General features: G+C 49.9%; 1 protein-coding gene across 2 annotated transcripts in view; it reads left to right on the forward strand.

Moving 5' to 3' along the window:
* PRKCD (protein kinase C delta) overlaps nt 1-5,652 on the forward strand; it is a 30,273-nt gene extending 24,621 nt beyond the window's left edge. For both annotated transcript variants that reach the window (XM_028518343.2, XM_028518342.2), the window contains 6 exons: nt 137-228; nt 797-859; nt 1,890-2,028; nt 2,204-2,392; nt 2,967-3,095; nt 4,951-5,652. In XM_028518343.2, coding sequence (XP_028374144.1) covers nt 137-228; nt 797-859; nt 1,890-2,028; nt 2,204-2,392; nt 2,967-3,095; nt 4,951-5,109 — 771 coding nt within the window. In that variant the 3' untranslated portion in view covers nt 5,110-5,652. The remainder of the gene's footprint in view (nt 1-136; nt 229-796; nt 860-1,889; nt 2,029-2,203; nt 2,393-2,966; nt 3,096-4,950) is intronic.
* Nucleotides 5,653-16,743: the final 11,091 nt, after the last annotated feature.

The raw sequence follows: 16,743 nt of genomic DNA on the forward strand, positions 1-16,743 counted from the left end.
CTGTGTCTAACACTCAGGTCACTTAAGGCAGGGCTGTGTCCCCCTCCTCCTACTCCCCAGGGCAGAGTTGTCCCTGCTGCTGCAGCAGTGGCCTTCTTGTTCCTTTTCCCTTTGCTCACCACCCTCCCCACCCCAGGATCACCTGTTCTTCGTGATGGAGTTCCTCAGTGGTGGCGACCTGATGTACCACATCCAGGACAAAGGCCGCTTCGAGCTGTACCGCGCCATGTATGTGAGGGCCCTGTCGGTAGAAGCCCACTGCCAGTCTGCCCTCCATTTTTGCTCTCCCTGGAGAAGCTACCTTGAGCTGGAGCTGGGGTTGAAGGGAGTGGGGGTATCTGGGGCTGCCCCCACCGTACGGGAAGCCTGGGTGGTGGGTGAGCTGTGGCTGGGTGCACAGCACAGGCGTGCTGGGTTCTGTCCCCTCCTTGGGCCTCAGTCAGGGCAGCCTCGCACATGGGGATCTGCAGAACACAGGACCCTGGTGTGTGACCCCCAGACTAGTATGCACCCCCAAACTGTGTGTGTGTGTACATACATATGTGTATCAGTATAAATGCATATACTCTTGTGACAGAAAATTGCCTTATTTGGAGCTTTTCCTTCATAATTTTCTTTTCTGCCTTGGCCGCTAGCTTCCCCTAGCCTGACACAAGATGTACTTGATCAGGCCCGGGTAGTGCGTGGAGTTATTTGCAGCACTGCCTGCCCCTGGAGGTGGGGATGCGGGACCAGGAGGAGCAAGGGCCTATCAGCAGAAACACTTTCACTTTCTCTCTCTCTCTCTCACATCCAGGTTTTATGCTGCTGAGATAATCTGTGGACTACAGTTTCTACACAGCAAAGGGGTCATTTACAGGTACAGGTGGTGGGGAGTTGGGGCTTGGGGGAGATTTCAGGAAGGGAAGCTCCAACCCCATCATATCCTCTGAAACGCTCTGAGAGGAGCCCGGCCCGGCTCTCACCCCATCTCCGCCTAGAGTCAGTGTTTAGTTGGGTATTTGCCTAACCCTCCTACTCCATTGCTAGAATTCCGGGCGGCCCCTCAGCCGAGGCTGGCACAGCTCCAGGAACTGGGAACTCATTGCCCATACTCAGCGCCATTGGTGGGAGCGCAGCACTGATTGGTATGGTGTCTTCCTTCCTCAGTGCAATTAGTCCCATCTGAAGCCCCATCTGCACATTCTCAGCCTCCACCAGTAGGAACTGGTCCCATAAAACTCCCACCCAGTAAGTGACAGTCCCATCTGACAGTATTACGGTGCACTCGTCAAAAAGGCTGAGGCTATGTCCTATGTCCTGATACGGGATGATGCCAAGATGGGTGGTCAAGTGGAAAACCAACCCATGGGACAGTGTATATTAAATATTAAGGTGCACGCTTTAAAAGATGAGGTGAAATGCATATTGAAATGTGCTTGTCCATACCTAGAATCACCCTAGGGAAGGCCTGGCCTTTGAGGTTAGTAGAAGGTGCACTTTGCATATGCTCTTTACTCTTTTCTGGTGCTTGTTATTGTGTGCACAAATTACCTACTCCAACAACCAACTACATAAAAATAGACATGCCCCTTACCCTTGTGGAGTTACACAAACTTGAACCGAGGGCCACTTTCACTGCTGACCGACTAGGTGACTCTGAGCAAGTGACATCACCTCTCAGTCTCATTCTGGGTTCTGGAAAGTGGGACGGTGTGTGTCCAGCATATGACACACGGTGGGTGGCTTGCGGGAAGCACCTGTTTTGAAGCCTCCTTCCCTCCTGCTTCCTTTTGCTTCTTCCCTTGTCCCCTTGGGAAGAGTAATAGGCTTACAGGGCTGAACATGGGGGCTGAGGGACAGGGTGGACTTGGCCCCTGCTGACCCCCTCTCCTGCCCTTTCCCCTCAGGGATCTGAAGCTGGACAACGTGATGCTGGACAGGACTGGCCACATCAAGATAGCTGACTTTGGGATGTGCAAAGAGAACATATTTGGGGAGAAGCAGGCCAGCACCTTCTGCGGCACCCCTGACTACATTGCCCCTGAGGTGAGCTTCCACCCACCCTGCCTCCAGCGCAGTCAGACAAAAGTCATAACAGGGTGGAGCCAGGAAGGCATCACTTCCCCCCAGGCAGTGATGTCTGCACCAGGCCAGGAGGGTGAGGAAGGCTGGCCAGGCTTGTGCTCCAGGATCCCTCTCAGCTCTGGCACTCCTGCCCCAGATCCTGCAGGGTCTGAAGTACTCGTTTTCTGTGGACTGGTGGTCCTTCGGAGTCCTTCTCTATGAGATGCTCATTGGGCAGTCCCCCTTCCATGGTGACGATGAGGACGAGCTCTTCGAGTCCATCCGGGTGGACACACCGCACTATCCCCGCTGGATCACCAAGGAGTCCAAGGATATCCTGGAGAAGGTGGGAAGCCCTGGGCTAGGCTGGCTAGGGGCCAGAAGCGGTAAACATGAGGTCACGGGAATGCCAAAAGCCTCTGGGACGGCAGCTTCGCTGATGCTCCAGTCCTAACATGGGGGGTATTGCTCTCTCGCCACATTGGTAGGAGGTCCTGTCTGAGTACCCTGTACCACTGCTCTGGCCTGGTGCTGTGATCTGATTATAAGCTTAGGCCAGGAGATAGACCTGAGGCTAAACGCTGAGTCTGTCTCCTTATCTACACAATGAAGCTATGAAAGCCCGAGTTGCTGGGAAAACATAAGTGTGTGAAGCTTAGGTTTGTGTCAGGCAGATAGCAAACATTCAGTAAACAGCTATGGCTTTTACTCAAGTCCCAGCAGGCCCCACCCACAACCTGCTGTCTCTGGGGACCTGGGAGTGTAGCCGGACAGAGAAGATCTCTTAGCCCCAGCAGCCCTGGGCTGCACCACTGGGCTGGGCCAGGCCTCTGGGATGCCCTGGGTCTGCTTGGGGGTTTGCTGAGGCTCTGATTTCCTACAGTCCTTGGGTGCTAACCAGGGCCCCTGCTGGGTTGCAGCTGCTTGAAAGGGACCCAACCAAGAGACTGGGAGTGACTGGCAACATCAAAATCCACCCCTTCTTCAAGACCATTAACTGGACTCTGCTGGAGAAACGTCTGGTGGAGCCGCCCTTCAGGCCCAAAGTGGTATGTGATCCAACTTAGTGGGGCTACCTGCGCAGTGTTGTTGCCCCTGCTGCCTTCAGGGTGGGCACCTCTCTCCTGCATCATTTACATGCTTTCTCCTCTCCCTCCTTTCAGCAAACCTGCCTCCCCGACCCCCCCAGTACATTCAGTCACAGCCTCTACCCTGATAGTCTCACCCTCTCTCCCCTCACTCAGTCATTCAATGAACACTGGGAACTGTGGATCCAGCCACCTCTTCACCTACATTTTTTTAGCACCTGCTGTATGCTGCATGTTCTCTTTACACATCCCAAATTCTGATTGGGAATCAGAATTTAAGGCCTCTCTCCCTTTATCCGTCGAATCCATTTTCCATAAATATTGGAAATGCTGAGTGCCTGTTGGGCGCAGAGCACTGTACTGAGCTGCTCAGCACAGTTGGAAGCCCAGTCCCAGAGCTAGAGGAACCCCAGCTAAACAGAGATAAGAAACTTGGACATAGATCCTCACTCATGATATAACACAACAGTATGAGAGCTGTCACAAGGCCACACGCAATCACTTGTCATCAGGCAGGTCTATCAGCAGGAACCCAGAACCACAGAACACCGTGAGTCTGAGAGGAAGTGGGGCACAGGCCAGGCTGGGAGCATCTGGGAGGTTTGTCCAGGTAAAGAAGGGATGGTTCACACGAAGGCCCAGAATTCAGAGAGGCCACCAACAGGCCAGCAGGAGAGCAGAGGCAGGTTGGGGCCAGAACATTGGGAGCATCACAAACACCTCAGAAGTTGGAAGTTTTATGGCTCTTCTCTGTTCATAGTTCCTCCTTTCTACTCCTTTTCCCTCCTCTCCTTCCCCTCCTCCTGCTAGTCAGCCTGTGTACCTAGAAATCATAGAGCACTTTTCTTGCTCCAGGGACCTCAAACTCGATGCCTCTTGGGGCTGCACATGCCACCTCAGGCCAGACCGGCTGCAGGAAAATCATGCAGCCTGCTCTCAGTCTCAGTTATGATAGAAAGAGTGATAAACTGATTTCTCTGCACTAAGAAACACAAGGCGGGAGTGGTGATTGCCAGCCTGTCAGTGGGAAGGCGTGGGGCCTATGGCAAGCGGCCCAAGGGCGCTTCAGCACCAGGAGAGGATGGGCTAGGAAATGAGCCCAAGGCTGCTTTGCTCCACCTGTTTTCAAAAGAAGCCAGAAATCTGGGTTTTTATGTCAAATTGCTCAGTTTTAAAATATGGGCTCGTATGCCATTAAAAACCACTGCTAGTCAAAATTCTGTACTTGCCAGCTCAATTTGGCCTGAGAGCCACCAGCTTGAGCTCTCCATTACCATTTCACTGTATCCTCAGAAGCAGAGCTGCAGGCTTTCCTTTGAATAGCCCAATAATAGTAACTGGTTTAGGCTTTGCAGGCCAGAGGTTCTCAAAGAAGCCATAGATGATACATCAGTCCCTGGGTGTAGTCATGTACTAATAAAACTTTATTTATGGATGCTGAAATGTGAATTTCATTTAATTTTCATGTCATGAAATAGTATTCTCCTTTTGATTTTTTCCTAAACATTGAAAACTGTAAAAACCATTCCTAGCTTATGGGAGTAACAAAAGCAGATGATGGTGGGGTGTGGCCCACGGGCCTGCTCACCTTTCCTAATCCAGGCTCAGAGCTCCCTGCTGGCTTCCCTCATCCCCTTGGGAAAACAGCATGCACCTCTGGCTGGGCTCCTGTCAGGCTGTGGGGAAGACTCCCTTTTCCGGTCTTACTAAGGACAGCTCTGGTCTGGCCCAGCCTGACAGAGACTCCCCAGGTGTTTGGGAGCCTGGGAGGCTGCCCTTTGGGTTCTACTCACCCATTTCCAACCTGTGCCCGCAGAAGTCCTCTGGCGACTACAGCAATTTTGACCAGGAGTTCCTGAATGAGAAGGCGCGCCTCTCCTACAGCGACAAGAACCTCATTGACTCCATGGACCAGAGAGCATTCGCTGGCTTCTCTTTTGTGAATCCCAATTTTGAGAGGCTCCTGGAAAAGTGAGGTTCCCAGATGTGCCCCCCAACCCATCGCAGCCAAGGAGCCTGGGTGGGCCAGCACGGCGTGCCTGCCCAGCCCAGATAGGGCAGGCTCAGCCAGCCTGCATGTGCACCTACCTGCCCCCTGCGATAAGCAACAGTGTGACTACCGTGATTTCTGCTGCTGCCCACCCCTGTGACCCCCAGGAGGGGCCTCGGCTCCTGTCTGATGGGGCTCTTCATGGTACTTCCTCTGTGAACTGAGTGTGAATTTGCTTTTCCTCTGCCCTCAGAGGGAAACTGTAAATCCTGTGTTTCATTACTTGAATGTAGTTATCTATTGAAAAATGTATTATATATATGCATATATATGTATACACACACACACACACACACACACATATGTAACAGGCTGTATATATTGCTCAGTAGAGGAAAAAACATGGGGGACTGGTAATATGTTGATCTTTTAAAATATGTGTATATGACAAGGAAAAAGAGGAGCACATGCTGTGTGAACCACCAGGTTCTTTTATTTGTGTATCGAAATAAACGCCAAATGGTACCAACCTGGCTGTTGGGACGTGTTTGTCCCAGGAAGCTGGTGGCAGCTGTGTCCTGGAAGCTGACTGAACTGTTAGCTGCAGGTACAGACCCCTGCGATTTCATGCAAATGTGTTTGTATTTATGGGTTTCCTCTGGCTTGGGGGCCCTGGGTTTTTCTGGGTAACTTACAGAGCCCAGAGGCTCTGTGGGGTGGTGAGAGGAGGTGGTTCCAGCTGCAGACAGTCTGTCTCAGCAGAGTGAGGGGCCAGTCTGGAAAAAGCAGAGCGGCGATGACCTGGCCAGAAGGCATGAGCTAAGGCCTAGAGGCTGGCCCGGGCTGGAAAGAAGGAAGGGAAGAGAAAGTTAACCACAGCTCAGGCTTTGGGAAGACTGGATTCTAATTGCAGAGTGGCCAAAAACATGCTCATGTCAATTATGTTAAGCGTCCATTTCCTCATCTGTAAACTGGGGAGAAGGCAAGTTAATGCTAGGTGTAACTCCTATCTCATTACTATTTATCCCTGTTCTTGCCACAGAGAGTCTGTGTCTGAGTTCCAGAATCTACTTCTCAGGAGCCCTTGCCTACCTGGAGAAGAGGAGGGGGAACAGAGTAGGAGAAAAAGATGAGAAAGTGCCAGGTGACAGGGTCCAGGTTGACAGCCATGCTCCAGTGTGCCCTGAGCTGTGCAAACCTCCCTCCCCCCACTTCAGTGTCTCCCCCTCTCCTGCTTCCTATTTCTTCCTCTTCACCTCTCTCCCTTCGGCCCCCTCTTTCTGTTTCTGGGGCACAGGCCTTGTGGCAGGGCCTGCCCTCCACCTTCTCTGGTCCAGCCCTTAGCCCTTTCTTTGTCCTTAGAGGTGGGTGAGGTGCCCCCAGCCTGATTGGCTGGTCCCGGCAGCCAATCAGCTGACTTCTTTTCTGGACAGAGGTATAAGTTTCTACAGCTGGAGAGAAGCAGGGTAAGGTGAGGCTGGTGCGGGCCAGGGGAGGGGACGGTGGGGTTAAGGGAGCCAAACCCAGACACCAAATGTCCATCTGTCCTCTCCACCCTCTGTCCTCCCAGGAAACATCAGTTGAATCCCTGCTCTGCATAGAGCAGTACAAACCCCAGCGAAGACAGACAGCATGGCATGGGCTGTGCTGGGGGGTGCTGGGGCTGTGGGAGCCAAGAGGAGATGCCTGGGGACCCCTGTTCTTCCTGTGCTGCAACACACACAGGCCCCCAAACCCCCTCCCCCCGCCAACCCCACTGAGGCTGTCTGGAGTGAGTTCAGAACAGAAATATGGTGGGTGTTTGAATTCACAGCCTCTCACCCACTCCTTGCAGCTCTAAGGCAGAGCTTTGCACACAGACCTCCAGTTTCCTCCCATGAGAAAGTGGAGAGTAAGAAGTTGAGCAGCTAGAGACAGTGGAGGGTGGTAGGAAGATCATGTTGCCTAGAATCAGGAGCTTGGGGTTTGAGTTCCATTCTAACACCCACCCACTGTGGAACCTCCATGAGTTTCTTCATCGGGCCTTGGTTTTCTCACCTGTAAAATGGGATCATTAATCACGGCTTCCTTGTGAAGTGCTCAGCTCTGGGGAGCCCTGTAAGGATTGATGCTGGGCACGTTATGGTACTAGGCAAAGCCCAGGAAAGGACAGAGGCTGGGACTGAGGGGCCCACTTAGAGCAGCCTGGGATGGGAAGCAGCTGTCGGAGACCCAGACAAATTGCCTGGGAAGCAGGCCTGTTCCTAGGGTTGGGTAGGCGCCAGGCCAGACCCAGCTGCCTCAGGAAATGCTTCTCGTGGCTTGGCCCAGAGCCACACTTTCACTGGGATCTGGGGGTCCGGAAACAGGCAGGCTGCCCCACCCCACCTGCCAAGTAGGTGTGTGAACAGAGAAGTCAGCTTGGCCCACTGCAGGGTTGGTGGGAGCTACACACCCCATCTGAAATGTGTGTGGGGCCTCGTGCTCAGTGCTGGGCAGAGTAACACAGACGTGTCCACTAGGCCAGCTTCTTCACAGCAGGTCTCAGCCCCGACTATTCTTGGGAAGCCGCTGCCAAATTGCCTAGGTCTAATCAAATGGTGATCTCTGGAGGGGGCCAGGCGCCAGTACTTTTAAAGCTCCGAGGAGGGTCCGGTCTGCGTTAGGATAGGGGGCCGGTTGGGTGAGATCCGGGAATCTGCATTTTTCCCACTTATCAAGATGAAACCAGGAAATCCTGCTCAGAGCAGGCCACAGCCTGGAAGGCGAAATCACCGTCCAGGCCCTGTGCTCCCCCGACCCCCGCCTGATTACCAACCACTAGTCAAAAATTAGCGAGGGGGAGAGAGGCCACCGCCTCGATCGGGCTTCAGCGCCCTCTGGTGGTGCTCGGACGCAGACCCGGTAGGACCGGCTTTGCATAGGTATGCCGCTGTGTTCTTAACCCACGTGTCTCCAGGGAAATTGCTGGAGGACCACTTTGCAGACTCAGAGACATGAAGGTTACACATCTAGACAGTTCTCCTAAAATTTAAAAGTCTCTCTGGGATAATTCATGTCTTAACCCCATTCTCTGGCATCCACCCAACATTATAGTCACATTTCCTCAATTTATTCTTAAGATGTGAACAGAGGGTGGGGGGTAGAAAGGGACTAAATGGTAATGGAAAAAAACCAGTAAAGATTAAATAAAAAATGTGAGTAACTGATATGAGCTGGGAGGTTCCTGTTTTCTGCAGGTTTTAATAGCAGGAAATAAGGGGGTGTGCGGCTTTTGCCAGGGTGCGGGGGTAGTGGGCTCAGGACTTCCAGCTAATGCCTTTGGCCTCATTCCAGCAGGCTGGGGGTTCACACCTCTGCTGCCCACCGTGCCCCTGCCTCCTCCTCCTCAGCCCCCTTCAAGCTGTCTGGGACCTCTGGCTCCCTTCTCCATGCTGGCTGTGCCCTGCATGTGACCCCCGAGTGCTCTGTGTGGGGTTAGAGTCTGCAGAGCTGGTTTTGGTTCCTCTGAGTCCTGACCACTCTCCCAGGCCCTTTATTTCCTTGAGGCTGGGGAGGAAGGAGATTCACACAACTGAAAACATGGAACCTAGTAGCAAAGAAGGGCAAGAAGGGTAAAAGACAGCCCCCCAAAAGTGTGAGCCGGGCCCAAGTCCCCAAGTCAGTGTGGCCCAGGTTAGGCCAGACCCATGAGATCTGGGACCCTGAGGCACTCCCTGGGTCTTTCCCATGGTTGAATTCAACTCTCACTAGCTGTAGCCTCAACAAGGTTAATGCCAGCCACCAAGTCAGGCTTCTTCAGTGGCCTTAGAAGACCCCCAAATTCTCTTTCCCTGCTGTGAAACACATGCTCTGAAGGCCCTCATATTTGCTGCTCAGATGGTGTTTTCCATTTTTTTTCCGGAGAGGAGAATTTAGTTTTCTGTTGATTTCACCTGCGATGGCAGACACACACGCTGTGGGTTGGGCAGCAGCGTTGGGCTCCCTCCCTGACTTCAAGCATTCGCAGATGGCACAAGTGCCTGCTCCTCACCAGCAGTCTGATGGGCGTCCCTTGGAGCTGTCACTCAACAGCGTGTTCTAGTGCTAGACTCACTGTGTGCAGCTCAAGAGCTTATGACAGTGACGTTCTGGGTCCAGCACTGTGCTTGATGCTCTCTCTGCATTGTTGACAGCAATTAATCCTCACAACAAACCTGTGAGGAAATGCCTGTTAGTCTCCCTCAGCAACAGAGGCTCTGAGAGGTTGAGGAATTTGTCCGGTAGCTCTGGGTTGGGGACTGTGTTGTGTTGTTCCCCACAGAGATGAGCACAGTCTCCTGGACCTGCTCAGGAGCTAGCAGAGAGAACACAGGGTCTCTTGTCCTGGTGCTTGGAAGCACCAGGAAGAAGGAAGGTGAGCCTGGTGGCAGGCAGGGACAGCAGAGGGTAGCTGGGATGAGGCAAAGGCAGGCTGACTTGGAGCTGGAAGGACCCTTGGAGGTCATGGATATTCAGTGGAGATCTCCATGGACCCGTAGTGGAAACCTGAGGCTAGAAATGGGAAGGGTCATACAGGAAAACCCTCAGAGTAGCCAGGTGTGTTCACAACCTTCTTTCTCCTACAGTGCAGAAGCCTGGCTCCTGCTCCTTGCTGCCCACTGCAGGCTCGCACTGAGCTGGGCACACCGTGAGCAGTCAGTAAGTGTTGATGAATGAGCATAGGTGGGTGAGTGAACTGCAAATGTACACTGAGCACTTTCTGCACTCCCAGCACAGCCCTGCCTCTCACTCTGCCCTCTCCCCCCTGTTCTGGTATGGGAGGGGCAAGGGCAAGAAGGGGAGGCTGCCAGTCCTGCCTCAGGGCATTAGCAGCAGCAGGTGACTAAAAGCCAGGGACCTCAGAAATCGATGTCCACCAGCTGGTGGGTGGTGGAGGCCCACAGCCCCAGCTGGGGGTTGGGACCCAGTTCAACAGCGAGGCAGATGCAGTTGGCTGCAGTCCATTAGGAACCTGCCATCAATTGTATTGGCAAGGCCTCTTGGAGCCACTTCCTGAGTTTTAAATCATCAGTTCAGAGACAATTAAGCCACTTAGACACACTTTGTATTAATAATTAAGTTAAAAACACACTTTACAAAATGCTTGCATTGAATTAAAAATGGATCTTGTTAGCTTAATTGTTCTTGAATGTCCTGCTTGGACATAAGGTATGTTAAAAACAAATGTCTCTGCCCTGGCTGATGTGGCTCAGTAACTGAGTGCCAGCCTGTGAACCAAAGCGTTGCCAGTTTGATTCCTAGTCAGGGCACATGCCTGGGTTGTGGGCCAGGTCTCCAGTAGGGGGCCTGCAAGAGGCAACCACATATTGATGTTTCTCTCCCTCTCTCTTTCCCTTCCCCTCTCTCTAAAACTAAATAAAATCTTTAAAAAAATTGTCTTTAACCCCTGTCCTAGGTTTGCTGTAGATGGATATCATATGCCCCTGTTTATACTGGACCCATACTTGTACTCAGCCCACTCTGCGCCAAGAGTGGCAGTGCTCATGGTCACAGGCCAAACCACAGGACACAGACTTGAAGACAGATCTGAGTCTGCAGCTGCCTGTCCCTTCCCCAGCTGCTGCTCAGCCTCTGGCCCTCTGTTTCCTTGCCTGTAGCTTGTGCATAATAGTACCAGCTTTATAGAGTTTGTCAGGCCAAAGCAAAAAAACTGTTGGTGTAGCCCAGCACATAGCAAGAACTCAGAAAATCTAAGACTATCACTCTTAACTCCATGAACATCTTCTTTTTTTTTTTTCCAAGATTTTATTTACTTTTAGCAGAGGCAAAGGAAGGAAGAGAGGGAGAGAGACATCAATGTGTGAGAGAAACATCAATCAGTTGCCTCTCACGTGCCTCCAACTGCCATACCAGGCTCGAAACCTACATATGAACCCTGACTGGGAATCAAACCAGCGACATTTTGGTTTGCAGGCCGGCTCTCAATCCATTGAGCCACACCACAGGACTCCATGAACATTTTCTATGTCTTCGTGCATGTTGTCCTTAACAATGCTGTATGTGTAAGGCTTGGCTGGGCCCAGGTTAGTAGCATCAGGGAATCCTGTAAAAAGGGGAATTGTGTCCCCTTTCTCCTGGGATAGGAGTGGAGTGAAGAGCTCTGGATTGTGAGTCAGGAGTAGGTTCCAGACTCGGCCACAGGGTCCCTCCCTCTCTCAGTGGGGGCTTTTGGGCCCTCAGCCAGCTCAACAACAAGAAAATGAGTGTCTAAGGCTGATATGAAAGGCGAGTGGGTCTCAGGTGGTTTTTAATTATGATAAAGAACATTTGAATGTCAAATGTCCCAGTTCTTGGCATAAATTAAAATCAAATAATATGAAAAGCAGTAATTATCACTGTCATAAAATTCTTTGTATTTTTTACAGTTTAAAAAACATTTGCCATTTTATTTATCTTGGCAACAATTGTGTGAGAGAGGTAAGGCCAGAAAAATTACTACATTTTTATAGATAAGAACACCAAGGCTCAGAAAGTTCAAGCAATTTGCCTAACATCACACAGACTTTTGGCAGCGAAACAAGAACCTTGGGCTCATTCCACGGGCAGAAACAGAGATGTGGATTTCAAATACAAATAGGAAGTTGCCTTTAATCACTTATTCATGAGCCCTGGCTAGTGCAGCTCAGTTGGTTGGAACATCGTCCAGTAAACTAAAAGCCTGCCTGTGTGACTCCGGGTCAGGGCATATGCCTATGTTGCAGGTTTGATCCCCGGTCAGGGTGCATATGGGAGGCAACCAATCAGTGTTTCCCTCTCACATCGATGTTTCTCTTCCTTTCTTTCTCCCTCCCTTCCTCTCTCTCTAGGATCAATGAGCATGTTCTTGAGTGAGGATTGAAAAAAATTTTTAATAATTTATTCATGAAATTCTGTTGACAGTTGTGGCAGCAACAGAGCTACTGATGCCTAGAGCATGTTCCCTCTCTGTTCCCTCTTGTTTGGTCCCATGGCCCACATGCTACCTCTGCCTCAGCCCTCATGACCTTCCCCAGCCTGTTCCAGAGGCAGAGTGGAGAACGGCCAAGGGCGTAGCCCCTGCTGGTAGCATCAGGATGGGGATATGCAGTTTGTGCCGATGTTTCTTGATCAGCTACTAGGGTCGGAGCCTGAGCTGTAGGCTTTTCTAGTACATTTGTGGTCATGACCCGGAAATGAAGGCTGGACTCCTTAATTCACTCTGTGAGCATTTCGTGAGTGCTGACTGCATGCTGGGGACTCTGCAGAATGGGGGGAAGCTGCTGCAAACCAGGAGCAGGCCCCATGCATGGTCTCATGGGGGTCTATGAGCAGACAACGTATTCCAGTGCAGGGCATGGTGGGCGCACACAGGAGGCGCTGGCTCTTCCTGGGAGAGCAGCAGAGACTGAGGAAGGCCTCCTGGAAGAGGAGACATGTAATCCTGAGATCCAAAAATGAGTAGGTCTTATCGTCAGACCCGAGACGTTTTTAGAGTCTGCTAATACCAAGTATTGCTGAGAGGCGAAGCTGTGGGTCCCTCTTAGCAAGGATGGAAATGTACACCAGCCCCCTTCCCCCCAGAGGACAATTTGTCACCCTTTGGGTGTGCTGAAGACCCACATTTTTACTGCTGGGGAAAGCCGTGGCCATGACATCAGAAGCCGCATGCTACAAAAGGACGTGTGCGGGCAAGGACACCGGGCAGGGCAGAGAGGCTGGGAGCTCAGGATTCAGACTTCTGTGACTCGCACAGACTTCGGGAGTGAGAACACCCGGCCAGGGCACTGGCTTCTTCAGGGTGGGGGGTGGGGGGGAGTGGGGAGGCCGAAGTGGGAGGAAGAGTCGTGGGGCCCCTTCTGGAATGATTTGCCTCTTTGAAAAAATCTGAAGAATCTAAGGAAATCCATTAGCGGTCCATGGGGCTTAGTGGAAGTCCTGGGGATACTTATTTTCATCTGTTTTATGTTCAAAATGTTTCATAATTTTTAAAAGGTGGTTTTTTAAAGAACAGGTAGGCGTTCTGTCTCTTGACCTGACTGCGGGGTATCCAGGTATCCCTTTAAAATGGTTTGTTATACTGTCTGCTTGTTCTACGTGCTTTTCTTTATGCAGGTAACATTTCACAGTTTTCAAAAGTTAAAAGGCGAGTGGGTGAGAGTCTGGGGTCAGAGAAACAGCCCTAGGCAGAGGAACCAGCAGGAGCCAAGGCCCTGGAGGCTGGGCAGAGCCCCGAATGTGCCAGACCTGGGAGGCTGGGCCCAAGGATGGTGGTCCCTGAGGGGCAGCCCTGCTCACAGGGCTGTGTGGGGTCAGGCTCTCCATCCTGTCACCTGGGGGTCAGGCGCGTCTTGCAAATGGGGGCTACCATGAGCCGGGCATTTGTTGCTGGAAGTGGCAGGGGCATCTGGGCTAAAGGGGGAATCAGGGCAGCAGCAGTGTGATGGCCACAGCCTGGGTGGAGGGAGAGAGTGGAGTGAGCCTGGGCTGAGGCCCAGAGGAAGCTGCGTTCATGAGCTCCATAGGTTTTTCGGGACTTTTGAAGATTGGGGGATATGCAGCATGGGCAAGGGTGATGGGAAAGTTGTGTTTTTCTGGGGGAAGTAAAAAACATGCTTCAAGAAGTTGTTCCTAAAACTCTCAGGTGTTCTTTCTGCATCAGCAATGGGAAACCAGCCCCTCAGCATGGTGCTGGCATTCTCCATGGGGTGCTGTGAGGGCACAGGGAAGGAGGGGACCCTGGCATCAGCGGAAAGGCTGAGCGATTTATCTGACAAGGAATCTTATTAAGAAAATGTAGACGTAAAGAAAAATGTACAGGCAGAGGCTGCCCCAGACCAAGAAATAAAACATTAGAGATAAAATCGCCACCCTCTTATCCCCCTCCCCAGCACACAGCCCTGATTTCGTCTATGTTCTTCCAGAAAGAACCAGCTCCACCTTGCAGTGTGGGGAGCATTTCTCTGCACCACAGGCTGGAGGCATCCCTGAACACACCCAGAGAAATGCTGTGCTTGTTTTACAGTTTTATGTAAACAGCTGTGCTCAGAGAACCCTTCTGCCACCAGATTTCCTCCTGGCATGCTTCTGAAATTGACTTTTGCAAAGCCCTGTAGCTCAAGTGCATTTCTTTTCTTTTTCACCCCTTTAAAGTGTACAGTTCAGTGGTTTTCAGTATGCTCATAGAGTTGTACAACCATTGCCACAGTTTTGGAACTGGTTTATCACCCAAAATGAAACCCCACACCCTTTAGCTATCACCCCCCCCCAATTCCCCTGCAGCTTCTGTTTCTGACTGTATAGATTTACCTATTCAGGACACTTCATATAAACAGAATCATACAATATGTAGTCTTTTGTGACAGGTTAAGGCATTCTTTTTTGTGGTTGTATGATGTTCCATCACATACACTTACCATAATTTATTTTTCCAGATGGATTATCTGGAATCCTGCTTTCAACCAAGATAGAGTAAAAGGGACTATATTTACCTTCCTGCCTGAAAGAAACTAAGAGAGAGAGAGAGAGAGAGAGAGAGAGAGAGAGAGAGGGAGAAAACTGATAAAACAACAGTTCTCAAGATGCTGGACCTCGGGCAATAAAAGGGCAGTGTTCTCTGAGAGATGGGAAATGAAGGAGGTGAGCCCTCTGACTGTCCAGCTTTGCTGCCTGGAGACAGTCTCCACTCTGAGGCACAAGGAGGTGGAGCCAGTGGAGCTGTAAGAGTTTGAGGAAGCCAGGGTGGTAGAATTCACAATGCAGCCCATTGGAGATGGTAGAGCAAGAGAGGGTCCTCCTTGAGTACTCAGCTGAGTACTCATTAGTGCATGCCTGTGATGAGGTCCAAGGCTAAGGGAAAGAACCATCTGAATGGATGAGAGGGAACAATCCTCAGAACTCACAGAGTTAGGAACAGTGCCTGTTCTCAGAAGCCAGACTGGAAAACCTCATGATTCAGGGTCATCATGAAGAACACCCAGAGGGTACGGCATCCTACAACAAAGCCCAAGAATATTTATGGAAAGACAAAAGATATCCCATGCTCAGTCAGGTAAAATTCACAATGTCTTATATCAAATAAAAAATTACTAGGCATGAAAAGAAACTGGAGAAATATCAATCAATTAAAACTGACCAAGAACCAACACACGTACTAAAATTAGTAGACAAGGACATCAAAAGTTATTATCACTGTATCCCATACGTTCAAACAGTTAAGGAGAGGGCAGCTTCCAGCCAAGATGGACGCGTAGGTAGATACATGCTACCTTTTTATTTTATTTTTTAAATTTATTGATAAATTGATTAACTCTATAGATGTTATATTTTCTTAAGTTCATTCTGACATATTCTAATTTTAAAATACTCCATCATAAATTGTATATTTTAACTATATTTCTACATCATTAATAAAGTTAGAGAACAAGTATTTAACTTAGAATATAAACATTGCAAATAGCATTTTATTTAATGTTTCCCATAAAGTAAGTGTATTAGCCAGTGTTCTGCAGGAAAAGAGAACCAATACAGAATGCATATAGATAGATTCATTTTTAAATCTTTTTAAAAATATATTTTATTGATTATGCTATTACATTTGTCCCATTTTCCTCCTTCACTTCCCTCCACCCTGCATACCCTCTCCCACCCACATTCCCCCACTTTAGTTCATGTCCATGTGTCATACTTGTAAGTTGTTTAGGTTCTACATTTCCCATACTATTCTTAACCTCCCCTGTCTATTTTCTACCTACCATCTATGCTACTTATTCTCTGTACCTTTTCCCCCTCTCTCCTCCTCCTACTCCCTGTTGCTAACCCTTCACGTGATCTCCATTTTGTGGTTCTGTTCCTGTGCTAGTTGTCTGCTGAGTTTGCTTTTGTTTTTGGTTTAAGTGTGGTTGTTAATAATTCTGAGTTTGCGGTCATTTTACTGTTCATATTTTTGATCATCTTTTTCTTAGATAAGTCCCTTTAACATTTCATATAATAAGGGTTTGATGGTGATGAACTCCTTTAACTTGACCTTACCTGGGAAACACTTTATCTGCCCTTCCATTCTAAATGATAGCTTTGCTGGATAGAGCAATCTTGGATGTAGGTCCTTGCCTTTCATGACTTGGAATACTTCTTTCCAGCCCCTTCTTGCCTGTAAGGTCTCTTTTGAGAAATCAGCTGACAGTCTGATGGGAACTCCTTTGTAGGTAACTATCTCCTTGTCTCTTGCTGCCTCTAGGATTCTCTTCTTCATTTTAATCTTGGCTAATGCAATTATGATGTGCCTTGGTGTGTTCCTCCTTAGGTCCAACTTCTTTGGGACTCCTTGAGCTTCCTGGAAGTCTATTTACTTTGCCAGATTGGGGAAGTTCTCCTTTGCTATTTGTTCCAATAACTTTTCCACTTGTTGCTCTTCCTCTTCCCCTTCTGGTTCCCCTAATTCAGATGTTGGAACGTTTCAAGATGACCTGGAGGTTCCTAAGCCTCTCCTCATTTTTTTGAATTCTTGTTTCTTCATTTGTTTCTGATTGGATGTTTCTTTCTTCCTTCTGGTCTACTGCATTGATTTGAGTCCCATTTTCCTTCCCATCACTATTAGCTCCCTGTACATTTCCTTTATTAACTTAGTGTAGCCTTCATTTTTTC

Source organism: Phyllostomus discolor, chromosome 7 (assembly GCF_004126475.2).
Source record: "Phyllostomus discolor isolate MPI-MPIP mPhyDis1 chromosome 7, mPhyDis1.pri.v3, whole genome shotgun sequence".
NCBI classification, from domain to species: domain Eukaryota; kingdom Metazoa; phylum Chordata; class Mammalia; order Chiroptera; family Phyllostomidae; genus Phyllostomus; species Phyllostomus discolor.